Genomic DNA, 26,021 nt, shown 5'->3' with positions numbered 1-26,021 from the left:
GATACCTGTCAGCCCTCAGAGGGGGTAACAGTCAAACTCCACACGCCCCATTCCATTCCATCCCAAAAAAGGGGTGGAACCAACGTTTTAATAAACGACATCAAATTTACAACTTGCAGCAGACCCCTCTGGAATACAGAAATGATACTGTTGATACTCAAGATAGAAATGATACTGTTTTCCACAAAAAATCAGTACCCGATGCACAGCAAGCCAGTGATTACACACTCCAGAGACACGCTGATTATTTATTTCAGAGCTGCACAAGCCTGGATGCTCGGTGGGATCCCAGAAATCCAGCACATCAGCTATCAAAACTTGGACATCACTCAGAGCTTGTTGGCTGCTCTCTCTCTATTTTATGGATTAAACCTCCCTTCTTGCTGGTTAGGCTTGAAAGTATACAAAGATCAAATACCAAAGAATATCCTTTCCTAAAACAATTTTACATATTTCACGTTTTGCAACATGGCCTCTGACAGAACTTGATAGAAAGTAATTATACAATTCACATAACTTACAAGAGAAACTTAAATGTGAGACTGTCAGACTCCACTTGAAAAAAGGAGTACAATTAGAACTAATGAAATAAAGGAATGTTTTCCATCTGGCTCATAGCAATTAGCTTTGGCCTTAATCTCACTATAAACACTAAAAAAAAAACAGCCCTCTGCATCGACGTAAACCAGAGCTCCTCAGCCCAGAGGAGACATTGCTGGATGTTTGGTTATAAATAACAAGTCTATAAAATAAGACAGTATAAAGTCATAAAAGCTCAGAAGATGTATTAGACAATATGGAGAACAGACAGATTTACATGGCAACCCTGCTTGATACAAACAAAACACAACTCCAGCTCCAGAGCCGTGAAAAGCAGCCCGGTCATTTAGTCCAGCTGACTTTGGGAATGTCGTAATGCTCAGTCAGAGTATCCAAGTGCCTGTTGAAGTCCTGGGGGAGAAAAAGAGAAAGAAAACGGGGTGCTGACATCACCAAGTTGAACCACAAGCCCCCCCTGCGTCCCGGTTCGTGTTTCACAGGCGGAACAGTTCCTTCAGCCCAACAAAACACGCTGGCCTGAGGGACTCGGGATGGTTTTGCTCACCTCCACTCGCTGCTTGTGGGTTTTCGACGCTTTCTTCAGGATCCGCTCCATTTGCTGTAGGAGACACAGAAGGGCCGGTTACTCCCGGCACTCGCAGCCCCCTCAGCGGCCGTACCCCAGGGGTGACAGCGGCTTTTAAACCCTTACCCGCTTCTCCTGCATCTTCTCGTAGGCCACCTGCGCCGGGGTCCGCTTGTCCAGCCCGCGCTTCTTCTCCTCCTCCTGCTTCTTGCTGCTCACGATCTGCTCCAGCATCTGGGCCTTGTCTTTCGCCTTCTTCTTCTTCCTGCGGGAAGGGCCCGGTCAGCGCTCAGCCCCGGCGCTGTGTGTCCCCTCCTCGCCCACCGTTCTCCCGGCCCCTCCTCACCGCTCCCCGGTTTCCCCCGGTTTCCCCCCGTTCTCCCCTCACCGCTTGCCGGCCCCCAGGGCCCCGCCGCTGCCCTTCAGCCGCAGCGGACCGCGCTGCACCGCCTCGTAATCCGCCATGGCGGAACGCCCGCGCCCGCGCCCCCTGCCGGCACCGGCAACGGCACGGCCGGGGCCGGGAGCCGCGCTCGAGCCCCGCCCGGAGGGGACCGGCCCGTCCGTGAGGGGAACCGAGGCGGCTTGCACCTCCGTGAGGGGAACCGACCCCTCCGTGAGAGGAACCGAGGCGCCTTGCACCTCCGTGAGGGGAACCGAGGCGCCTTGCACCTCCGTGAGGGGAACCGAGGCGCCTTGCACCTCCGTGAGGGGAACCGAGGCGCCTTGCACCTCCGTGAGGGGACCGACCCCTCCGTGAGGGGAATAGAGCTGCCCGGCACCTCCGTGAGGGGAACCGGCCCCTCCGTGAGGGGAACCAAGGCGGCTCGCGCCTCCGTGAGGGGAACCGACCCCTCCGTGAGGGCAGCCTGTTCCAGTTCCTCCTTTTTCCCCCTTGTTTTTCATCTTTCATAGCATCACATTTCTGTTCACAGGTATGAACTATACACTCACACATCTTTTCAGTGCAAAGGCCGTGTATGAATAAGTATGGATGGATGTCATGCTAATCACCATTAATTAGTAGTAACATATATCAGCAGATGATGCAGAAGGGAGTGAGTGGACTTTTTGGGTACTAACTCCAGTACAAGCTACCACCATCATTAGTGTAATTTAACAATGTGCATTAAAGGAAAATACTGGCACAGGCTGCCCAGGACAGTGGTGAAGTCACCATCCCTGGAAGTGTTCAAAAAACATGCAGATGTGGCACTTGGGGACATGGAATATTGGTGACCCTGGCAGTGCTGCATTAATTATCTAAAAGGGCTTTTCCAACCTTTATAATTCTGACCCTATAAAATATGAGAAGGAAAGGAGGAGGGGCTACCAAATTTCCATCATTCAGTGTTAAATTTTAAAGGAGGAAAACACTGCTAACACTTTTCAGTTAATTCACCACATCTGAAGGCATGAAAAAGCAGGGTCCACTGGGTCTACCTGCAGCTGAAGGGCACCAATGAGCAGCTATTACTTATTTGGCTAAATCCTGTAACCCGAGTCTTCGTGGTGCACACAGGAGACGGGTGAATGCTGCTGGATAAGAGCCTCAAGCAGCCAGACTAAAGATTTGATGAAATGCTCCTATTATGATACTTTGCAGCCTGTACAAGTTGGTTACCTGATCCTCTGCTGTACCTGAGCCTCATTGTTGCAGCTTTTAATAACTGAATATCTAGAGGACCTCTAAAGGTGCCTTTGAGGAAAGAACTGACAGGAGTCAGTATTCCCAGCTCAAAATGGGCAACAAGCAAACCATTTTCACTCAAGAGCAACTGGATGCATATCAGGTATAAAGCAAACTAAATGGCTCTTTGGGCAGGACATTGAATAATGGCAAAGGTGTTGCTGGGTTTTTAAAAGCAGCATCTTTTAAAAATTAATAAGTAGGCATACTGAATTGCAGCAAAGATTTTAGTAACATAGTTTGTTTTTTATATCAAAAGGAAGGGTTATAAAATACGCCTAATTGTATGCCAAAAAGAAAATTTTAATGTTTACATGTACACTACAGTATAAATTCATTTAAGTCACTGCATGGGAAAAGTTTGGGTCAATGCATGCTAAAAACTGTCATTTTGTGTTATACCTTTTCTTACTTCATAGGACTGTACATTTTTCACAAGGAAAGAAATTCTCAGGTGAGTCTTCTGTATGCATGTTGTGAATAAAGGGCAGAGATTGCTGTAAAGGCAGGTTACATATGGGGTAAGGTATTTAAAAAATAATTTTTAAATGGATTTACTAAAATTTAAAGTTATACTTTGGGGCAATCTGAGCATTTTTGTTGGCTTTTTTTCATTTACAAATCCTATCCTGAACTGAGTCAGAATTCTAAATTTTGTATTAATGTACTAGTCCCTCTATTTATTATAAATAAATACAATTAATTACATCTTAGTGGCAGCAGCATCCATGGTTTTCTGACGTGGTTTTCCAACAGATGCTTCAAAGTGTGCTGTTATTCTCTGGAATACTTTGCTGGTTTATGAAAACTTTAATGATTGTGTCAAGTTTTCTTCATGTTTTCTTGTAAATGATTACACTGCTGCTCCAAGACGTGTTTTGCTGAGCCTCACTGAACTCCCTAATTTAATCTCTGGCCAAAGGATCTGATAAAGGCAGGATCTGGTGGGACTGAGAGTCCTCTCTGAAAACATGAACTTATTCTCCTCTCATAGGGGTTTGGCTGCATGTCCTGTGTAAGCATTTTTATGTAACAGTTTTAAAATGAAGCTCTGTATTTTTCACCAGTTACATTCTAATAACGCTTGTTCCAACAAAAACATACTGTTACTTAGTGACCGATCTCCATCTGGTAATGGATGCAAAACGAGGTGGAAAAGCAAACCACCTCGTTCTCAGAAATCCAAAGAGCCAACAAGCCTTTCTCTCTGTCTCAGGTTGTTTCACAGGTACCGAGATCTGGCCCCACAGCTCGTTCCCCTTGACTACTCGGGCAGACCCGCTGTGACACTCCCCTACGAGCTCATCGGCAGCATGCCAGAGCTCAAGGTACCCAGCACACGACTCGAGTGACACATTTCAGCTTCATCTACTCTTCTTGAATAATTCATCCAGGACTAATTGCTGGGAGGCTGCCATAGAAATAAATTTGGGCTATCAAAGTAAAAAGTCTTTCTGGAAGCTTCTAGTAATTCCCAGAAAACACGCTGAAACAGCACAAAGGTTAAATAGGGTGTGGCTGTGTCTGCTTCTGATACAGCATTAGACAAGAATTTAAAGGCAGAAAGGGGAGAAATTGCAAAAAAGGTGTTTCAACAAAAATAATCTCACTCCACTTGCCTTGCCTGCACTGAAATCAATGCTAGTAAGTATTTGTAGATGCAGGCGAACCCAATGGGAAGAAATGACGATGTCTGACTCAATTCAGAAGGCTGAATTATTTCTTTATTATAACTATGGCTAAAATACATTAATATGCTATATAAAAGGAGGATACTAAAACTACCTACTACTTTCTCTAACGCTCCCACAACTCGTGACTCTCTCTCTCTCTCCTCCAGTCCCAGGTGGGTTGGATTGGCCATCAGGCTCAAACAAACACATTCCACATAGGAAAAACAAGGAGCAGAAATAGAAATTGTTTTCTCTTTCATTTCTCTCTGTGCACCTCTATGGAAAATCCTGAGAGGGAGAGAAATGTGCTTGCCACAAGTAAGGATGACCTTCCCTTGCTCCTGTGCTGTTTCCCAGGACAACCCATTCCGCCAGCGGATAGCAGAGGTGTTCTCAGAGCATGGTGATGGCAATATGACTTTGGATGATTTTCTGGACATGTTTTCTGTGCTAAGTGAAATGGCTCCACGAGACTTGAAAGCTTATTATGCTTTTAAAATTTATGGTGAGTGAGACATGCATAAAAGGTAAGTGGGGAAGTCCTGCAGCTTCATGTATGGCTGCAAATTCCTCACTTTGTCAGCATAGAGATTTCTAGTTACCATTTATTTTAATTCCACTTGAATGTTTTTCTCCCTTCTCTAAAAACTTCTGGTTTTCTTTATCCTTTTGTCTCTAATTTACTTGGTATTAAGATTTACTACCAAATTTACAACTTGAAATAACCTGCAGTTTTCAAGAGCTGATAATCATTAAGAAATAATTCTGTCTGAGGGGCTGCTGTGAAAAGTACAGCACAGGGGATTTGGCTGCCCATGAGTCTGTAGGGTGGATTTGGGAGGGGGAGGCGGGGAAGCACACTGCAGGCTTTTTTACACCAAGGACAAATGTAAAGATTTTTTTAGATGTATATTTACAGTTACTTTCTTTATCATCAGCTAAAGACAAACAATATTTCAAACGAACACAATTTTGCTGGAATGATTTAATGATGCCTAGGCTATTATGTTTAGCCATTAAACTACTTACAGTTGTTACCCTTTGTATGAAAAGAAGAAATTAAGAGATTTTTATTTTGTAACTGATTTCTTTTACGAATAGATAGAGGTAACTTAATTTCTGATTTGAGAGTTCTACTGATAAAAATCCATCACAGCCTGGGAACCAAACCCTTCTATCGGGCCTTGGCAAACAACCATGTAAAATACTGACTTTTGTTGCTTTGAATTAACTTTGTCTCCTTTGTCAGACTTCAACAATGATGATTACATATGCAAATCGGATCTAGAGAAAACTGTTAACAAATTAACCCGGAATGAACTGACCCCAGAAGAAGTCAGCCTTGTGTGTGATAAGGTGATTTACGAGGCTGATGTGGACAATGATGGCAAGCTGTCCTTGGCAGACTTTCAGCATATGATCGTACGAGCTCCAGATTTCCTCAGGTAATATTTGCTTTTAATTTCTAACCCAAAATTATCTTAAATTCCTTGTCAGAAGGCTCTGAAGTGTGTGTTTACATCTCCTCAGTGTTTGCAGATCACCACTCTTCTGTGGCAGGTTCTAGTAGAGCTGCCCACTGCAAACACTGCAAAAATAGATGCTTGAAAAAGCCTGGAGGCTTCCTTGACTTGCTTTTGAACTTCCAAAGTACTTTTTACATGATACAAGGTCCTTGTAACTTAAAAAGTTAGTATTAGCATTTAGGTTGCATTGATAAATGTATGAGATTTGCTCACTCAGTGCTTAACATAGTGTTAATGCGGTTTCTGATGCACATCTTACACAAACCAACACTCAAATCTTGCATTTATTTCATATACTTCATCTTTGCAAATGCTTTGAAAAATAAAGTTTCCAGTTTATCACAGTAGTAAATCCTTTAAACAGTGATAGATAAGTGATCATGACTTCCCTTTTTTAACAGCACTTTTCATATTCGAATCTGAATCTAGTCAACCATGGGGATGGGAGTTCTTTCAGCAACTGTTACTACACCTGAGATTACCAGCCATGAGAGCACAAACTGAGAGGGGCAAAGAGGACAACTGCTGGTAACTGAACCACTCAGAGAACTGTCTTTCATTTCTCTCTTTAAAAGGAACAATTCATTAAGCTCTTCATCAGGATTTCCCTGTAATTTAGCAAAATGTCTACTCCCCACCCTCAGCTAGAGCAAACTTGGCCTGGACAGTCAGAAGGGAAGTATTTTTTAAAAGTTCAAATACCACCAGCAAGTAAAGAAACTTGTATCAAACTATAACCTCTAAAAATTCACCCAAAAATGCCTTAACCAGTAAAAAAAATCCCTTTAGTTTCAAAACCATAAGTGACTCCTCTGATTATTTATAGTCTTAATAAATGGTCCAATGAATCAATTCCTGAAGTATTCTCCCACAGTACAGGATGAAAAAGTCAGCATAGTTTAGAAACAAGAGTCCACCCCAGGTCCTGTCCCTCTTCTCCATTTTCAGAAATCCCCTATTTTCCACACCCACCAGGGTCCCTACACACAAATGATGAAAAGGACTGAAAACTTAAGTTATTAAAATTCTCTTTTCATAAGAAGTTTATTTATGCAGTGCTTAGGGTCCTGTACAAGAGAGTAAAAACAGACATATTGTAATAAACAAGAGTTTTGTTTTAATACAAACATGAAAATCAATGAGAAGTGTTTAAGAAAGCAGTTGTAATGTGGGAAGGGTGGCAGCCAAAAGTGATCATTTGAAAAATACAATTTACAGTTATTTTTACAAATTTTGGGATGCATTAAATTCCCTTCAAAACAAAGTCCTAAGTCCCAACTCACACTCAATGTAGAGCAGGTCATTCCTGCAGAAAAGGCTGGAGAGACCAGTTAACCAGCCAGTTACCTTTATTAACCACAGAAACTCCAGGGATCAGGGAAGGATGGGTCAGGGAATAAGGCAGCCTGGAACACTCAGACTGCAGTTACCATTCACAGTCCTTTGAACAGATCTTTAGTTAGGCTAGAAATGAAGACACAAGTTAGTCATCATTCTTCCCCAGGCCCTACAACTTCTACAAGTACAAAGGAGCCCATCCTCACACAGCTCTTTGTGCATTCCCCTGGCAAGTCCAAGAGAACAAGAAATCATGGCAGTTTTGAGCATGATCATCAGCCAAACACACCACCACAATAACCCCTTAGCAATCATCAGGGAGATGATCAGCATCTCACAGGAAAGGAGAGACCAAATAATTTTCAGCAGCAGTAAAGAGACTTACAATAATCCATAGGATTTAAAATCTGAGGCTGGAAGTCTGATGCTGGGATAAGGTTCTGATGTCAGGAAACATGAGCTGTGCCTGTCAGCACAGGACAAAGATAACACAGGTGTGAAATCAGTGTTAGAACAGCAGCTCCACCATTTATTGACAGGCTGACAGGTCTCCACCCCAAGGAGTGATGACTGTGCAATGTACTGCAACCAGCCTCAAAAATAAGGTCAACCACAGAATTCCATGATACTCAGTAAAACAAGGGAATTTGAGGACATGCTCAAAAGTGGGTTTGTTTCTCTACAAAACAAATGTTAATCAATTACCTGACATTTTAGTGGTATTTAGATACTGAGAATGTGGTAGTAAGCACAGTTAGTTTTGCAGACCTACTTAAATTCCTCAGTTTTACAGGTTTTGTACCCAATTTTTGATATTTTCCTCCTTAGTTGAAGAAAACTTAGACACATGTAGATTATGTATGTATTTACAGAGTACCTCTCTGACAATTGCATTTTCCATTACATTAATACTTAATAAACAGTAATTGAAGGATGTGAAGGAAACCTACTGTACTTCTCCTAGATTTGATGCCTGTGTTTAGTGACACATAGTTAAGCCCATGTGCAGTGCAATGTCTTTAACCTTTTCCTCTCACACTTGCATTTTAGGTTTCGTGTTGCTTACACAGATTTCATGTCTGTGTAGAGCCTTCCTACCCACAAGTACAGTGATGACTGTAGTCACAGTAACTGCATAAGACTTCCTGAGATCAAGCAATAATGTTGTTTTTCATAAACCAAACCATTTCAAATGAAATAATGTTATAATTAGGTACATAAACACATGCAACAACCAGTGTAAGTTTAAACAGAAGGTATTCAAATACAAACAATTCTGAATTCAAGAGTAACTTCAGATTTAGAAAATGAGTGAAAAATCACAATACCATCCTTCACGTTTTACCCACTTGTAAATGAATATGGTTTGCTTTCCCATCTTGGGATGAATTATTGATACAGTCCACAGGCAAGAACCAGCATCATGGCAGACCCATGGTATCAAGTCAAATAAACATCAATTTTTCCAGTCACTCTGAGAAATAAATCTGGCTCAGCATCTGACTGTATAAAGCACAATACAGATGCAAGACAATACACAGTTATTACTAAGCCAGAAGAAAATTGTTACAGAGTTATGTAGGAAATTCAACCTGTCTTATCACCACCCCAGTTGTGCCTCAAACGTTTCTTGAAGCACACACAAACTCTTTAAAAACATCCTTAGCTCAAGACAGAGGTGCTGCTTGTCCAGTCTACAGGTCTGTTAACTACACTCTGTCTAGCAGCCTCCTCAGTAACTTAACATGGTTTTTATCCTACAAATACATCTATGTGTAAATCCACTACAGGGCATGTTCATCAAGTCCTCATGCTAAAAAGCCACAAGTAAACAAAGAACCAAACCATCATAAGGTTATGGTTAGAGGAAAGCTTTAATCCTAAATGCACCTAAAATGCATTTCTATAAACCAGCAACTTACACAGTGAAATCTTTCTCCACTTTAGAACAGGCAGTATTCCTGTTGGGCCCAATTGCATGCTGCAGATTTATAGTTTCATTGTGAATCCAACAGATATTTGACCACAGCAACACTTATTAGCGCTACTCTGAGGCCCAGAGTTCAATACCACAAACTTTGACAAGTACAAAACTGGTGAGTAAATTCCACAACTTCAAAAATCAACTTTAATTTCACCCTTAAGTTGCCAATGTAAACAAAGTATGTTTCAGTTCCACGAGCTGCAGGACCCAGCTGGTGTGTTCACTGGGGCAGGTACACCAGCACTGCAAGCCCTGGGCAGCAGCCTTGGAGGGTGATGCTCTTACTGGCTCCTGTCAGTCTAATCAGAGTCAGGTTTGCAGCCCCTGCCCTGTGAGCAGCACCCACTGAGGAGCTGCACTTGGCTCTGGCTTTCCACACGTGGGAATGTACTGGGCTGGGTCTGTGGGAATGAGTACCAGGCTGCTCACTGACACAGGCTGTGAGCAGGCTGATGGCTGAGTGATCCACACCCAGCAGCAAGGCCAGTCTCAGTCCAAGAGAGTCTCTTTTCACTAAGTGTTCTGATGTGCAACATATATTTGCATATGTGAGCAAGTGTGCTTGGGAACACACGACTGGGAGCAGTGCAATACGTTTCCTTGTCATGATTTAAAACTACCTACTCTGTCATGATAGGTCTGGAGTCATTCCCAGCTGGAGAGTGGTAAAGCCACCCATTGCAAGGTGAGATTTTGTGTAAGTGTCCCTGCCTGATCCTGGTTCTCCAAGAACTGATGACAGATCATCTGTACAGCACTCAGTGTAGCCATCAGATCCTGTTAAACATCTCTGAATGTCTGCAGTACTTAATTAAGCACAGTCAAGTCTAACGTGGATTAATGACCAATGGTAAGGACCCATTCTATGTACAGCACACATTCTTTTTTTAAAAAAATAGATTCCTTTAAGGAGAATTTTTTTAAAACTTCAATTGTACTTGTGGATTGTCTAGAGTAACACAGCTGAGTAAGAGACAGGCAGATGAAGGAGTTTCTCTGTAGTAGTAAAGAGGTGGAGCTGCAGAAAGCTCCCTCGTACCTCCTGGGAAGGCATCAGCCTGCACTGTTCACCTTGGTGCATTTCTGGGATGGTCTCATGCCATTGCTCCATGTGCAGCTACACAATGGATATGCACAAGTACCATGTATGCACACCTGTACTTCATTAACAGTGGCATTTAAGTTTCTCATTTTGATCACAACTTCAGCTTTCTAAATTGGATACGTGACAGATACGAATGAAGACTGAAGCAACGGTGCTGCATCCCAGGTCACATGTGCTCAGCTCTTCCTCTGCTAGACAATACACATGCCCAGTGGCAATCTGACAAAAATAAACTTGTTTCATCTCCAAAATTGAAGAGTCAGACAATTACCAAAATAAGCCATTTCTTATTCAGATGGTCACAGAGTGACAAGGTATGTTGGGAGCACTAAGTCCACAGAAAGAGGAAACCTCACTTAGCACAGGCACAGTCCAGCTCAGATTAAGGCCGTGTCCCTCACAGAAGAACACATCGGAAAAAGCTGCTTTTCTTTTGCTGGTCTTGTGTGATTTTGACTCCCTGGTTGCTGCCTTGAGGGCTATTGCCTTCCTGAAGATGTAAAGAATATCCAGTTACTTATTTATCCTTAACAGATTCTTCCATCCATACTTCATCTGGTCACTCTTAACTACATCTGATATACTCAAGAACCTTTCCCACAATCAGTAAGAGGCTTCACTCATTTATCTGAGTCTTAACACCAGCCACAACCAAAAACTGGAGAACTGCATCTGCAGCTTTTGGCTTCAGCCAGCTCACACTGTGCCTATGCCTCAGCTTCCATCAAGTCAAAGACAGCTGAGACTAAAAACCAATAAACTACAGGGCATGTTGTTGAAAGGCCTAGGAATCATCAGCAAGACCCAAAATATCCCACTGTCTGGTCACATGAAGGTGGAAATATTAGTAAGAGTAGAAAGAGCCTTCATTAGCCTCATTTCATATTCCTTAAGGAATAATCCAACATCACTGTGCATTTATTTGCTGTAAAAACACAACCCAATTGTTGCTCAGGATATTCGTGCAAAGATTATCCAAACCCATTCATTCTTTACCTATTAAAGGGTTTGAAGTTTCTACCCTGAAATATGATGTCTGCCTCCTCTAATTTGTATGATTTTCAGACTGCAAGAGTGAGAAGTATCATTAAACTGCTCCACTCCTCACCTGACTTTTGATAAAACAAATAACAGATAATTTTATTTAGAAAATATCAACCATTACAGCTAATTCCTGAAATGAAGAGACAGCCAATGTCAGAGCACAGCTTGACAAACTAAAAATACATTTCTAGAACTTTCAGGGATCCTTAATGAAAGAGATTATGACACATTTTTTCATACACTGTGAAACAGTCCTTGCAATGTGGCTTTTGGTTTGCTTTTTTTTTTCCAATTTAAATCCAGCACGGAGAAATCAAAGTTACTCACCAACTTCTTGTCCATTTTTGCTTTGATATCTCTTGCAAGAGTGAAAAATGCCTGTGACAAGTTGAACAGTTCAGTGTTACAGGGTACAAAATGTTTTCTAACACTTTTGTATAGCAATAAGCTGCCTTCCCAAGTTTTGACATACTATACAAGAATGTCAGGCTCTCAGTGTTTTCCTCTCTGCTCCAGGTTTTAATGCTCCTTCTCTAGCTCCACAACCTTTTTTCTGAGCCCCAAAGCCACACTGCCACCCCCAGCCAGGGTCTCTGCTGCAGGGAAGTGCTCAACAACCCACCCATGGAGTCCTGCATCCCACACTGCTGGTTTGCACAGAGAGGACAAGAAATACAAGAGAAAGGCAGCAGTACTTACATTCTCTATGTTTATATTTGCTTTTGCACTGGTCTCCATGAATTTAATCCCGAAACTTGCAGCAAGCTGAACAAAAGCATATTGCACATTATTGAACAATTGCAGAAACAGCTCCAAACACAGCCCTGGGCACAGCATCTGTCCCTGCTGCCACCAGCAGTGGAGTTGGGGATTTACTCATGCAGAACAAAAATTAGGAACTAAATCCCACTGCAACTGGCATCTGTTCTCACTGTCTTTGCTCTGCTCTTTTACATTCTGCACACTTTTTAGGTTTCTCTTTTTTGTTTCTTGCATAGATACCTTTTCAGTCTTGTAACAACCACAGTGCAGAAAAAAACTCTGCGGCGACTAAGTAACATCTGACATCAGAAAAGACAATCCCATCTACCTTGTCTCAGTGGCTTTCAGCCAAAACAGACATTTTCTCCATCTCCAACTCTAGCATCCTTTTAGAGAACTCCTGCTGCTTGCCTTGCATCTGTTAGATAATTGACAAGAATGCTTAACGCAGGTTCTGCTGTTGATGACAGTGGGGACAAGCATTGCCATGGCAGCTTGGGGAATGTTCAGTCACTGCACTCAGGAACACCACAGGGGTACCATGGCAGACAATCAGCGGGCCAGGTTTTGGACTCTGAAAAGCCTAAGTCAAAATACATCAAAACCATGGCACTTACCTTCTCCCCTTGCTCTCTAGAGACTTGTCTTTTGTCATTTGCATCACATTTGTTCCCCAGGATCATTTTTTCAACATCTGGAGAGGCGTGCTGAGACAAACACAGACCAGAAACTCGGGCTTGGCTTTTGTAGATAAACATTGTCAGACAGATGAGGCACTCACTGAGTACCCAACACAGAGATGCCAGTCCTGAGAATCTTCCCCAGACTTCCAGGCTCCCCCAACCCTTCTTCCCAGCATGTAACCTGCACCATGGCAATTTTTGGATCAATTGTTGCGGCAGGAAATTGTCACATTAGGTGCCCTCAGAAGTACAGGGGCTACAGCCCTCACAACAAATCACTATCAGCCAAGGCATTCCAAAAGTTTTTACTGATTTCCATACCACTGATCTTCCAAGTTCCCTGCAGCACATGACAAAATGTAATGCTTTTGAAGCAATTTATCTTAATTATTTTCAGAGGAAGAAATGACACCTTTACCAGTCAGTAATAAGTAAAGAGAGAAATTACCTCTTCAATATTCCTCACCCAGTTCCGGATATTTTCAAAAGACTTTTCATTGGTGATGTCATACACTAGCATAATACCCTAAAGGTAAAGAAAGACTGTTTCAGCAGGAGTTAAAGGTTTATCCACAGCAGAGAGGAGCAACTCAACAGTGGCTATTTTTAATAACTGGTTCCCAGCTAATGGCAGTGAGATAAGGTGTGCAGGACATGTATTTATAGAGTGAAACACGGAGGAAGCTGCCTTTCCAAAGTCCCAGATCATCCCAGTGTGGGAAATGGATTTGTAGAGAGTTCTCAGGGCCTGACAGAAAGCTCACACAGTATGCAAACTCTGAGATAAGAAATGCTGACTTAGAAGTACTATAGAATAGAATAGAATATTGTTGAGAGAGAAATGGAGCTAGAAAAAAAGTTTCAAAATATGGTTTTGGAAATAAGACTAGATACTTCGGAGAAATAGAATTATGGAAAATATATTGTAGTGGGACCTATGAGAGGTAGTTTTAGATAATTGGTTTTAAGGTATCTACAACACGGTGTGGTAAAAAGTTGGTAAGCCAAGAAACACTTATAGTGCATTGTAATTAGGAAATAGTTGGCTTCTGATTGTGATGGTGTGAATTATAACATCTGTATTGTCTCACCCTTCTCATGAGACTGAAAATGAAATGAAAGTTTTTATAACACCTCTCAGTTACCCCATCTCTAAGTCAAGAAAATGGTATTATCCAACATCCCAGCACATGGTATTATCCAAGATCCAGCAGCACTTGGAGCAGAGCTGTGAGTGTGCAGCCAGGCAGAGCAGCATGCTGTGAGTGCTCCGTGTCAGAGCCAGCTGGGTTTGTCCCCGAGCTACTCCTACCATGGCTCCCCAGGCAGAGCAGCATGCTGTGAGTGCTCCGTGTCAGAGCCAGCTGGGTTTGTCCCCCCTGTCCCCGAGCTGCCCCTACCATGGCTCCCCTGTAGTAGGCGGTGGTGATGGTCCGGAACCGCTCCTGCCCAGCCGTGTCCCTGCAACAGACACAACACGGGGCTCAAGCAAACCACCTCCCACTCAGCTCCAGTTAACACCTCAAAAGCCTTCAGTTAATTTGAACCACTCTTCAGAGCTGCCTTTTGGCTTCTAAAACACCATAAACCACAGAGCAGCACAAGCGGATAGGAACCGAACCGAACCTCCCCACGCACAGCACACAGCCCCAGCGATCAGACGCTGACTGCAGCACAGGAGCCTTACCAGATCTGCAGCTTGATTCTCTTGCCATCGAGCTCTATCGTTCTAATTTTAAAGTCGATTCCTGAAAGGAAAACCAATTTCTTTACTCACAGCTCCCGCCGAACGGCCAAATCCAAGACTTCGCCCTCAATCCCGCTGCTCGGTGTGGCGTCCCTCAGTGCTCCCTGCCCGGCACCGGCCGCTCCAGGGGGGGCTGGCCCGGGCCCGGTCTGAAGTGTCCCGCCACGGCAGCGAGCCCCGACCCGGCAGCGAGCCCCAAGCCCGGCAGAGAGCCCCGAGCCCGGCAGAGAGCCCCGACCCGGCAGCGAGCCGCGAGCCCGGCAGAGAGCCCCGAGCCCGGCAGCGAGCCCCGAGCCCGGCAGAGAGCCCCGAGCCCGGCGGAGAGCCCCGAGCCCGGCGGAGAGCCCCGAGCCCGGCGGAGAGCCCCGAGCCCGGCAGCGAGCCCCGAGCCCGGCAGCGAGCCCCGAGCCCCGAGCCGCCCGCGGCTCCCGCGGCCCGAGCCCCGAGCGGGACGCGGTGCGCGGCGCGGCCCGGCGGGGATGGCGGCCGGGCGGGGATGGCGGCCGGGCGGCGCTCACCGATGGTGGAGATGAAGGTGGCGTTGAAGGCGTCCTCGGAGAAGCGGAAGAGCGCGCAGGTCTTGCCCACGCCCGAGTCGCCGATCAGCAGCAGCTTGAACAGGTAATCGTAGGTCTTCGCCATGTTGGTGGGCGCCGGCCCCGCCCGCCACGCGCTCATTGGCCCAGCCCGGCGGAGAGCGCACGGAGCCGGCACGCCATTGGCTGGCGGGCCTGAGACGGATGTAAGCGGCGCTGCGATTGGCTATCACCCCCCCCTCCGGTGTTCCGTCATTTCCCGGCGGTAACACAATGACGTCACTCCCGCACAGTGACGTCACCCCGGCGGTACAAGACTCCTCGAGGCCTCGGTACTGTGAGAAATTGTTTAATAAGAAACGGCAGCGGAGGCGGTGGCGCCGCTCGGGTGCGGCTCCCACCGGGGTTTACACGAAAGGACAGAGGAACCGTGAGAGCAGCCACGGCCCGGCACGGGCACGCGGCTCCCCGGCCCCAGGGATGCCCGGAGCCCGCGGCGCGGCTGTGCCGGGCATAACTTAAGTGGCTCGTCCGGGATACAGAGAGAGAGGGGGGAGAGGAGCGAGGCAGGGGCAGGGTGGTGCCTGCTGGCAGCTCTGAGCCACTCATATACAGTTCAGTTCGTTTAGCGTCTGGTCCAGTGTCTGGTGCAAGCCCAGGTTCTCCTCTTTGGCTTGAGCAAGTTTTTCTGGTGAGAAAGGAGAAAAGCACAGTATTTAAATAATGTTATTTTATAGCCTTTTCTCTTTAAATAAAACCTGCAGTAACTTACCTTCATATTTAAGACACTTTTATATCATCAAAACAGTGCCAACTTTTTGTAATTGCTGTCCTTAAGGGAGTTTTTTGGACACATCTCATGGAACGTGTCAGACCTGTGTTTTAATGTGTCACTGAGTCATTTATAGGCCACATCCTGCTGGCTTCTCCTTGGAGTGAGAGGTTTTTAACCAGGCTGGTGGAGCACGAGCAGACACTGAGTGCACTCAAAGCTTTTCACTGACTAAAAGGAACACTAAAATTCAAGTGTTTGCCCCATCCTGACTGTGTCTTGCCCAACCCCATACGAGCAGCTGTGTGACAAGCACATTTCTCTCCCTCTCAGGATTTTTCATAGAGGTGCACAGAGAGAAATGAAAGAGAAAACAATTTCTATTTCTGCTCCTTGTTTTTCTTATGTAAAATGTGTTTGGAGAATTGTTTACCTGGGGTGAGTGCTTGGTTGGATTCTAGTGAGGATTGTTTGAGCCTGATGGCCAATCCAACCCACCTGGGGCTGGACTCTTGAGAGAGGGTCATGAGTTGTGTTAAAGAGTTAGATAAAGTCAGAGAAAGTAGTATGTAGTTTTAGTATCCTCCTTTTATACAGCATATTAATGTATTTTAACATAGTTATAATAAAGAAATAATTCAGCCTTCTGAATTGAGTCAGACATCGTCATTTCTTCCCATTGGGTTCACCTACATTACCAATACAGCTGAATGTGTTTTTGGTGTTACCACCACTGTATTTGAGGTGATCTACACAGAAGTAAACCCTGCAAGATGAAAAGTAGAGGTATCATGTTTTATTGAGCTCAGTTCCCACAGAGGTGGAAGTGGCACAGGAGTGACAGGGATTACAGGCAAGAAAAGCTTGAGAAAACACAGTGAGTGGAAGGCTGTGTCCCCACAGGGGCGGGTCACAAAGAGGTCATGTCGTTGAGGGCATGGTCCAGCTCCTCACTGATGGCTTTGTACTTCAGCTTCTGAGCGTAGAGCTCGTCTGTCAGCACCAGGGCAGCAGGAACAGGCAGCAAGAAATGCAGGCAAGAGAAGAGCCCACAGGAGGAGAATGGAGACAGGCAAAAGGCAACAGCAGCCAAAGCAGTTGGGGAGGAAAACAAAAGAAGAAAACAGAGGCATAGTTGAGTATCAGAAAGAAAGCAAAACACCCACAAAACTGCCTGGTCAGAAGTTTCACCTATGTGAACTTTTTGTCTTTTTGTAATCTCATTATTGTTTTCAGATTAAGTAGGGTGGAGATCATAAACCCTTGAGTCCCTCCATCTGTTAGTTGGCCAAAATCAGGTCATTGTTACCAACTTTATGGAAGAAAACCTTTTTCAGGAGAACTTCCACCACACAGGGCAGGTGCCCAGTGGACACATCACACCCATCCAGTGTGCCTGACCAGTGCTGCTGTTCTTTCCCGTTACATCCACCACCCACTTCTAGAATTTGTCCCAATTTGAAACTGACCACCTTTAAAGAAACTTGACTCATTCCATACCTTCCAGGTCATCAATAGACTTTTCCAGTTTGGCAACAGTTCTCTCTGCAAATTCTGCACGAGTTTCAGCCTAAAAAAGTCGAAACAGCATCACTGGATGCTCCTAGAAAGATTATGCCTAAAGATGCATCCAGTATGGGGATGGCCAAACTTACTTCTTTCAGCTTGTCAGAGAGAATCTTGATTTCTTCTTCATATTTATCTTCTTTTTCCGAGTACTGTGAAAACAATAAACACTCTTTAAGGGAAGTTGTAGCAACAATAATAAATGTTTATGAAACTGTGACCTATTTATAAGCACTCTTCCTTTTACAACAGCTGCAAACACCATTTCCGTGCTTTTCTGCTCTCCTGCAGATCTTCAGGATTGTTTGGAGTGGTATCCGCAGGCAGGCAGGTAAAACCTCTCATCTGCTTTGTATTTCTGGTTTATTTCTATGAATTCTATTTATAAGTTTAGGCTTTGCCCATATCCTTTAGTTTACTGAAAGAACCAACCTTTTCAGATTGAGCTTCCAAAGATTTCAGGTTGTTTGTGACGTTCTTTAACTCCTCTTCGAGGTCACTGCATTTACTAGAAGGGGAAAAATAGAAGTATGAATTACTGGTGTTCCTGTTATGATTTGGAGGAGTCTAAGAAATACAAGGGAGGAAGTAATTAAGTGTGAAAGAAGAAAACCAGGTATGCAGTGTACAAACAGACTTTTCTGAAGTACTAACTACATGCCTGCCTACCAGATTAGTTTTATTGAAATGTAGTGTTGGTATTTCCTATATTCTAGAAAGTTACTCACACTTCAGACACCTCTGCACGCTCCTCAGCTCTTTCCAGTTCACCCTCCAAGATAACCAGTTTACGGGCAACCTGTAAAAAGACAACAGCCAGTTGTCAGGCCAGTGTGCAATTCACAGAATCACAGCACAGCTTGGGTTGGAGAGACCTCAAAAATCATCTAGTTCCACCCCCTGCCACAGCCTGGGACAACTTCCTTGCGGATTTCAGAAAGCACTCAGAAGTACTCTGTTCCTGCTTCCTCTGGAGTAAGGAAATTAGGTTAAAGCACGCACCCACAGAGGTAACAGCCCTCCCCAATTAGTTAGATTTTGCAGTACTTTTAGCATTAGGTACCTAGGAAGCTGCAAATCACTATTAAAATTCCTCCTTGCTGGCAATGTGGCAAGGTTGAAGCATCACCCAGTGCCAACTGAACAGAGGGACTAGACTGAAGAGCAGTGTTACTGTTCATGGCTCTCCTGTAGCTTTCACCATTTCACCATTTCCTTCTCCCTTTTACCTCCTCATACTTGCGGTCGGCTTCTTCAGCAATGTGCTTGGCCTCCTTCAACTGCATTTCCTGAATTTCCATTTTCTCTTCATCTTTCATTGCTCTGTTCTCAATAACCTTCATTCCTCTGCAGAAATCAAAGCATGTTTAACTGAGAAGTATTTTGGCACTTATATCTCAACTTCACAAAGTGGAATTTGATATTTGTAGCCTAAAAGTGGCCCATCGTGTTCATCAAGGCTAACAGAATTACCCAATTAAGCTTGTAAAAAAGTTTCAAGTCTCTGCCCTGCAGTAGCACATGCAGATATTTAATGACACAGGAATATTTTATTCACATGTATTCATTTTTTTAACAACACAAAATAAAAAAGGAGCGTACCTCTCGCTCTCATCTGCTGCTTTCTCAGCCTCCTCCAGTTTCTGCAGGGCTGTGGCCAGTCGTTCCTGGGCACGATCCAACTCCTCTTCCACGAGCTGGATGCGTCTGTTCAGAGCTGCCACCTCCCCTTCAGCCTGCGGGAACCAGAGCAGGGTTACACGGGGCACTCGCTGCTGGCACATGCCCCCAGTGAATCAGTTTCCTTACAACTACAGCAGCATCTCCCCGGGACATGCAGGGCAGCTCAGGGGCCCTTCTGCCTCTGCTTTTTTGTTTGCTTTGAACTCTGGCATCTCAGGAATGTCAAGGTATGGAGTGTGTGCTTGTCCTTTCTTTTTTTAATGGCACTTATCATTCCTGCCCCACAAAAAGGAAATCTACAGGATTGCAAAAGGATCGGGGTATTTTTGGAGCACTTCACAGGGCTGCATGTATTCAAACTTAAAAAATGAACTGTTTCCACGATGGCTTAGTTCCAAACCCTTCACCGTTGGTTTCTCTGCCCTTGGTTTCAGTGGCGCCCTGTCACAGCTCACTGTGAAGCTGCAGCCAGCTCCTGATCCATCCTGGCTGCTGGAGCATCTACGTGGTCAGCTGGGCACAGACACTGACCTCAGGCTTTTTTGGGACAAAATCAGATATATTCTTAAAATATATCTGATTTTTGCTGATACAACTTTGCTTCCTGCGGTACCTAAGGAATTAGGCAGGGCGCATTTCTCAGTAATAAGATCTGTTTGTGTATTACTGAATAAACTGCACAGTAATTGGAACACCACTAATGTATAAAAAACAGACTAGTTAATAAATGGAAGATACTGCTGGGAGAAATGCTTGATACAGACAACATGGACAAATTGGGGTCCATAAATATGTGTTTATTAAGATTCAGGTCCCTTTAATTGCTTGTTTTTGAAGGAAAATAGAGCCTTGTTTCAGTAACTGCCAGGCTTGTGCACTATACTGTCCCCCAGTCTGAGGAGGATTGCCATATACAAGATTAACTTTTTTTTTCCCCAAAGACTTTTGTGGAATACAGACTCTGGAGGGGCAACTGTTTTATGCTTTATGTTAAAACACTTTGGAAAAAAAAAAGCGTCTTGCTGCAGCTTAGCAAATTTGGTCACTGACCACTCCTAAGCTGGAGGAAGTGGTTTCCATTCACTTCTGAGCCATCTTGGAAAGGAGTTCAGCGGCTGATCCAAATGGAAGCTGACCCAGGATTCCTCTAGTCAGAAATTATCCAACATTTCATCTGTTTTTACCCAGTGCAGTGTTTAACTTCCCGATTTATACACAAGGCATCGACCATGTACAGAACTGGCATCTGTTCTGTGGCAGCAACTCCTTCCACTAGACAGGGCACTTTTAAGTCACATTTTAATTCAGCAAGATTCCAAAGTTATGGAGTCGGGGCCACTGGGAATCTGGGGTGAGCCTGGCTCCACCTCTCCCAGCAGCAGCCCGCAGTCCTTATACGGTAAAACTAACTCGCTGACATGTGATAAAATAGCAGGAAGATGCCGGGAAGGCTGATCGCACACAAATCTAAGTGAAACCAGCTGTCCAACCCCGGGAGAGCCGCACGCTAGCGGAGAATTCGCATTTCTCTGTGAAAACCAGGACGGAAAGTTATTTTTCAGCAGTTCGGACATTTCCCAGCTGTGCTGAAGCCAGCGGTGCGGCGCCGAGAGGCGGGAACTCCCCGCTCCGTGTCATGCAGCGCTTTTGCCTAATTAAACAGCCATTTCCTACTAAAATCTCAACCGCTCCCCAGTGCCGATGGGTGCTCGAACGCCTTTTCCACAGGATGGGCCCCAAAGCGCGATAAGCGGCGGGCGAGCCGCCGCCGCGCCCGGTTCTCCCGCGGGCCGGGCCGGTGCGGGCGCGGCGCTGCGGCGGCGCCCGCGGGCGGCGAGTGCGGAGCGGAGCGGAGCAGCGCAGCGCGGGGACAGCCCAGGGATGGAGGCAGCCGGCGGCCAAGCCGTCCTCCCGCAGCGGGGAAGAGCCGGGCGCGCCCCAGCGAGAGAGAGCCAGAGACAGGAAGGAAGGAGCAGCCCGGGAAGAGAGCGACCGAGAGAGGCGAGCAGGCAGCCCGGGCGGTCTCACTTTCTCCCGCAGGTCCCGTTCCAGGTCCAGCTCCCGCTGGAGGACCTGCGCGCGGTCCTCCGCCTCATCCGCCTGTTGCTGCAGGCACTGGATCTTCCTCTTGACGGCTTCCAGGGAGCTCGGCGCGGCCATGGGCGCGGCGCGGACGGGCTGGGCGCGGAGCTGCTGCACGTGGCGGGCCCGCGCCTTTCAATGGCCCGCTGACGTCACGCGCCTGGAGGTGGAGGTGCTGACGTAGCGCCGAGCAGCGGGGCGGCCCGGCCCGGCTCGGCCCGGCACGACACGGCACGGCCCGGCACGGGGGATGCTGCCCCCGAGGATGCTGCCCCGGGAGGATTTTGCCCCCGGGAATGCTGCCCCCCGGGGATGCTGCCCCCGAGGATGCTGCCCCTGGAGGATTTTGCCCCCGCGGGATGCTGCCCCCCGGGGATACTGCCCCCGGAGGATTTTGCCCCCGGAGGATTTTGCCCCCGCGGGATGCTGCCGCCGCGGGATTTTGCCTCCCCCGGGAGATGCTGTCCCCGGGGATGCTGCCCCCGCGGAATGCTACCCCCGGAAGATTTTGCCCCCGCGGGATGCTGCCCCCTGGGGATGCTTTCCCCAGAGGATTTTGCCCCCGCGGGATGCTGCCGCCACGGGATTTTGTCCCCCCGGGGATGCTGCCCCCGGGAAGATTTTGCCCCCGGGGATGCTGCCCCCGGAGGATTTTGCCCTTGCGGAATTCTGCCCCCCGGGATGCTACCCCCGAGGATGCTGCCCCCGGGGATGCTGCCTCCGGGGGATTTTGCCCCCGGGGATGCTGCCCCCGGAGGGTTTTGCCCTTGTGGAATTCTGCCCCCCGGGATGCTACCCCCGAGGATGCTGCCCCCGGGAGATGCCGCCCCCGGGGATGCTGCCCCCGAGGATGCTGCTCCCCCGGGATGCTGCCCCGGGAGGATTTTGGCCCCGCGGGATGCTGCCCCCGCAGCCGCGCTCCCTGGCCCCACAAAGTGGAGGCTTTCACGCCACTGACACGACGAGGCGGGCGTGGCAGGGAGCCTGGACTGGCCTTTAGCCCTGTTGCGGGGATGAAGGCAAAGGGCATCCATAGCCCTGCTGCCGTCCCATTTTCCTTCCAAAGGCACCATGTTGTTTAGTCCTATTAAAGGGGATTTCTCCTTTCCTAAAGAACGTCCGGCAGGTCCCCCGGGGTCCCCATCGAGCCTCAAGTGGTGCCGGCTCCCGGGGGCAGCTGCGGGTGCCATGGTCTCGGTGCAGAACAGCCCCGCTCCCTCCAGCAGAGGGGAGAGGAGATAAAAAAGCCTTGCACCTTTTAAAATCCCCTAACCCCGCCTTTCTGCCTCGGCAGAAATGCATACAGCCACTGAAGTGCATACAAATAGAGCAAGTGTTAGCCATGGATACATACATCAGTGGCCTTCTTCTCAGCCTGCTCCAGTTTTTCCTGGGCATCTTTAAGAGCCTCTGAGTATTTATCCAGCTCATCTTCAGTTCCTTTCAGCTTCTTCTGCAGCGCTACCAGCTCATCTTCTACCTTTCAAGAGAAAAAAATCCCCAATGTGAGCATACTGATGTAGTATCAATTAGTTTACTATGATAAAACCAGTCTTTACTATTAGTTTTAAGCCAATATAGCATACCAAAAGCCACAAAAGACCAGATCAAAGTTCTGCTAGTGATAGTAGTCTGAGAATGACTGGTAGCAGTTGCCAGGGAAGGATCATTAAAAACACGTCATCCTTGAGCAACACTGCCTGCCACCACACTCACAGGATCTTGGTATAAGCCCTTTTTCACCTCGCTTAGGGTTTTTTTTTGACACCCTGGAGCAGTTTTGCAGCATAATTCTAGATGTTTTTAAATGATGTCCTTTTACTGTTTCTTCTAACACTATTACCTGGTGATTTTTCTGGAAACTGCTCAATTCCTGTACAGCTGAAAAAAATCAGCAGTTCTTTCTTAATGATGTTTGTGTGTGCTTCAGGACACTTCAGCCCAAATGAGGTGCTGTGGATGTGGGAGGGAATGGGGCTGGCTTTTCTCTAGGTGGGACCTCAGGAGGTCCCTTCCGACCTGGATGATTCTCTGTGGCCCAACACCATAAACTTCACCATACGATGAGGCTCAGACTCCTCCATACCATATAAATCCATATTTTTCACTAGAATTGTGCTATTTATAACTTGCTGGGAGGGTGTTTAGTGACAGTCTCATGCTCCCTTGTGCATGAGTGATAAGGTGAAGAATTCACCTTATCAAAGGCCTGCTGCTGATAAGGGCGGGCCTGCAAACCTATCTGCTTCATCCTTTCATTTGCAACACAAAACAGCTCAGTCTGTTGAGACAGTGATTTATCCATTTAGCTCCACCTTCACAGAAATTTACTCTATCAAAATAGTTTGTGTTTTGCTGTACTTCCTTCATTTTAGTTTCACTGATAGTTTTAAAGACATTTTTGGTAGTGTGCTGTTCTGGAATGTTGTTGTGTTTCAGAGAATAACCAGACAGTGTGAGAGAACTGCAAACTTTGCTTGGATGTTCTGACAGAGGGACAGTGAGCAGCATGAAACAGATGCTGGCTTTGTGTATGAATATTAAAGTAATTATTTGAGTACTGTGCCCACATTAAAAAAGAAGCTGAAAATTTTGAGACAATTCAGAAAAGAGGAGTAAGATCAAAGATTTATTTTTTCTAAAGAAGAAGAAATATTAGGCCAGATGAATGCTTATAATATATTAGAGTAGCATGGAAGATGTAGAAGCAGCCAAATTTAGAGAACGTGAAAGGGAAAACTTGAATATACTCAGCTAACATTTCAAGATCATTTTGGAAATATTAAAGCTCAAATAGGAGACAGACACCCAGAATAAAGACATTAAAAAGCAAAAGAATATGAAAATGTTATCCTTAGAATTCACATAAAAGAACAGCATTCAAATTAAGATATTTTCCATTATTCTTGACACAAAAAAATAAGAGAACATATCTCCTGTTGAGTCTCAGCTGGTACCTCTAAGGGGCACTCTCTGCACCAAGAACTTGAAGTGAACTTTATTAATTCATTTCAAGGAGAGGCTTAATTACTGTTTAGACACAGCTGACTCTATTAGCACTAGTCCTACAGGTGTCAGGGTTTACAGCTTTGATTTTAAATATGTAAAGGCCTCTTGCACGGAATCAAAGCATGAGAAATTTAGGACAATTATGTAAGATTCAAGAAAACTTAGACAAAGTACTGTTAATAATCTGTGGATGATGTTAATTTTGGAAAGACTGAGATGGCTGAGAAGTTATAGCCCAATCTGGGCTGTAGAACCATAACAAAAAGGCAAAAAACTTCAAAAGAAGATTAACAGAAAACTGACTTCAAATTATTTTGTTTTCTGAATCAGAACATTGCCACAATGGTATTTTCTTACACTTATTTCCACAGCACACACACAGCCAGTGATTTTATTTCCACTTACCTGCTTGCATTTGTCCTCAGCTGCCTTCTTATCTGTCTCAGCCTGCTCTGCTCTGTCAATGGCATTCTCCTTGTCTAACTTCAACATCTGCATCTTTTTCTTGATAGCTTCCATTTTTGCTCAAGGGTAGGCTGGATCTGTCACGCAACTAAAAGAATCTTATTAGTAAAATTGTAGATTTTTAGCAGCTTGGACAGAGAAAGAAGTTGTACCCAGGCAAGTCACAGGGAAAATGAGCTACAAGTGGTTTCAGAGAGCTTTAAACCCAGAGCCCCCTGGACAAAACCCAGATCTATTGGCCTCTTCTCCAGTGCTCCATCCACAGCCTTTCTAAGGAATGAGCTGGAACAGACTCACTAGAGGAATCTTCACCACTCCATCTCCTTATTTGGGTCCTGTTTTCTTAAAGAGAAAACTGTTTCCATTTTTAAGCTTCTGACAGAAGCAAGAGTGTTGACATATGAACACATGCTTGAAGAAAAGCTGATTAGCTCCCCTTTGTGTGTGCACAGCAATTAACCAACCCAGCAGATCTTGGGGATGGCCTGCCTTCCTGGAATAAAGGCATGAAGCTAATGAAGGGAAGGATCTCTTTACGTTACTCCAAAATAAATCCAGACATAAAATAAATAATTCAGTTTTTAAAAAAATCTATGTTTAAGCGGTGGCTAAATTTAAGTTATAAAAATATGCAGGATATGAGACAGCAGAGGTTTTTACTGTAAAAATAAGCACTGGTGTTAAGGAGCTAGCTATAATGTGTGATAGTATAACGCATAACAGAGCTCAAATTTAGATGTCAACTTCAGGCTCAAGGCAAACTCAGTGAGTTTGAATGCCTGTCCTTGAAATTTCCCTCAATAAATACTTGGGGAACTGAACAACACTTGAAGTTGCAGTCCGATGAGCACCGTAAATTACTCCTTCTGCTGTATGAAGCAGTCACCTTCACTCTGTCAGGGAAGAGCAGGCTCTGGGGAGGGCAGGAATTTCTCCACTGACAGAGGACACCAAGCAGAGCGTCCAACAGCCCCAGGACGAGCTCTGCTTGCTTTTGCAGCTCTATTAAACACGTCCCCAAAACCATTCCATCCCTTCACAAGCTCTTGCTGAGCTTCCCAGCCCCACACAGCCTTGTCCTGACTGCTCTGATGTTCTGATATTCTGATTTGAGGCACCTTCCAGAGCCAGTTTCTGACTTTGCTACCCTGGCACCTGCATAGAGCCATGGAATATACTGAGATGGGTCCCACAGGGGTCATCAAATCCAACTCCTGGCTCTGCACAGAT

General features: G+C 45.7%; 4 protein-coding genes across 7 annotated transcripts; 1 reads left to right on the top strand and 3 right to left on the bottom strand.

Annotated features, from left to right (window-relative positions):
* Positions 1-53: 53 nt before the first annotated feature.
* FAM32A (family with sequence similarity 32 member A) lies at positions 54-1,617 on the bottom strand. The gene is given in 4 exon segments (NM_001245187.1): positions 54-951; positions 1,106-1,159; positions 1,253-1,391; positions 1,515-1,617. Coding segments are annotated over 4 exon segments (339 nt in total). The 5' UTR covers positions 1,592-1,617; the 3' UTR covers positions 54-882.
* Positions 1,618-2,751: 1,134 nt separating this feature from the next.
* CIB3 (calcium and integrin binding family member 3) lies at positions 2,752-6,589 on the top strand. Its single transcript, XM_030256981.4, has 6 exons — positions 2,752-2,919; positions 3,236-3,270; positions 4,033-4,144; positions 4,847-4,994; positions 5,739-5,934; positions 6,417-6,589. Exons 1-6 carry the CDS (start codon positions 2,869-2,871, stop codon positions 6,436-6,438), a joined length of 564 nt encoding a protein of 187 aa, XP_030112841.2. The 5' UTR covers positions 2,752-2,868; the 3' UTR covers positions 6,439-6,589.
* A 437-nt stretch (positions 6,590-7,026) lies between these two features.
* RAB8A (RAB8A, member RAS oncogene family) lies at positions 7,027-15,365 on the bottom strand. The gene is made up of 8 exons (XM_002197629.6): positions 15,197-15,365; positions 14,619-14,679; positions 14,332-14,392; positions 13,380-13,457; positions 12,866-12,955; positions 12,186-12,251; positions 11,814-11,864; positions 7,027-10,932 (listed from the first exon to the last, which is right to left on the bottom strand). Exons 1-8 carry the CDS (start codon positions 15,354-15,356, stop codon positions 10,840-10,842), a joined length of 660 nt encoding a protein of 219 aa, XP_002197665.2. The 5' UTR covers positions 15,357-15,365; the 3' UTR covers positions 7,027-10,839.
* Positions 15,366-15,547: 182 nt separating this feature from the next.
* TPM4 (tropomyosin 4) lies at positions 15,548-25,110 on the bottom strand. 4 transcript variants are annotated; one of them, NM_001245696.1, is given in 10 exon segments: positions 16,768-16,979; positions 17,487-17,556; positions 17,642-17,704; positions 17,985-18,060; positions 18,281-18,351; positions 18,782-18,899; positions 19,155-19,238; positions 19,241-19,288; positions 22,672-22,797; positions 24,732-25,110. In NM_001245696.1, coding segments are annotated over 4 exon segments (348 nt in total). In that variant the 5' UTR covers positions 24,846-25,110; the 3' UTR covers positions 16,768-16,979; positions 17,487-17,556; positions 17,642-17,704; positions 17,985-18,060; positions 18,281-18,351; positions 18,782-18,899; positions 19,155-19,178.
* Between the last annotated feature and the right edge of the window lie 911 nt (positions 25,111-26,021).

The sequence above is a fragment of the Taeniopygia guttata genome, chromosome 28 (assembly GCF_048771995.1).
Source record: "Taeniopygia guttata chromosome 28, bTaeGut7.mat, whole genome shotgun sequence".
NCBI classification, from domain to species: Eukaryota; Metazoa; Chordata; class Aves; order Passeriformes; family Estrildidae; genus Taeniopygia; species Taeniopygia guttata.
The sequence above is the reverse complement of the archived record's forward strand: the minus strand, read 5'-3'. Positions and strand labels throughout refer to the sequence as shown.

What these genes read in the sequence shown, in the direction of transcription:
- CIB3 (XM_030256981.4), top strand. Translation starts at nt 2,869, where the DNA reads ATGGGCAACAAGCAAACCATTTTCACTCAAGAGCAACTGGATGCATAT. An exon ending in TTATGCTTTTAAAATTTATG is followed by an intron (nt 4,995 to 5,738) that starts GTGAGTGAGACA and finishes CTCCTTTGTCAG; the next exon opens with ACTTCAACAATGATGATTAC. An exon ending in CGAGCTCCAGATTTCCTCAG is followed by an intron (nt 5,935 to 6,416) that starts GTAATATTTGCT and finishes CTTTTTTAACAG; the next exon opens with CACTTTTCATATTCGAATCT.
- RAB8A (XM_002197629.6), bottom strand. Translation starts at nt 15,356, where the DNA reads ATGAGCGCGTGGCGGGCGGGGCCGGCGCCCACCAACATGGCGAAGACC. An exon ending in CACCTTCATCTCCACCATCG is followed by an intron (nt 14,680 to 15,196) that starts GTGAGCGCCGCC and finishes TTTTCCTTTCAG; the next exon opens with GAATCGACTTTAAAATTAGA. An exon ending in CCTACTACAGGGGAGCCATG is followed by an intron (nt 13,458 to 14,331) that starts GTAGGGGCAGCT and finishes CTTTACCTTTAG; the next exon opens with GGTATTATGCTAGTGTATGA.
- TPM4 (XM_041721610.2), bottom strand. Translation starts at nt 24,845, where the DNA reads ATGGAAGCTATCAAGAAAAAGATGCAGATGTTGAAGTTAGACAAGGAG. An exon ending in CTGAGGACAAATGCAAGCAG is followed by an intron (nt 22,798 to 24,731) that starts GTAAGTGGAAAT and finishes TTCTCTTGAAAG; the next exon opens with GTAGAAGATGAGCTGGTAGC. An exon ending in CTGAGAAGAAGGCCACTGAT is followed by an intron (nt 19,289 to 22,671) that starts GTATGTATCCAT and finishes TGGTTCCCGCAG; the next exon opens with GCTGAAGGGGAGGTGGCAGC.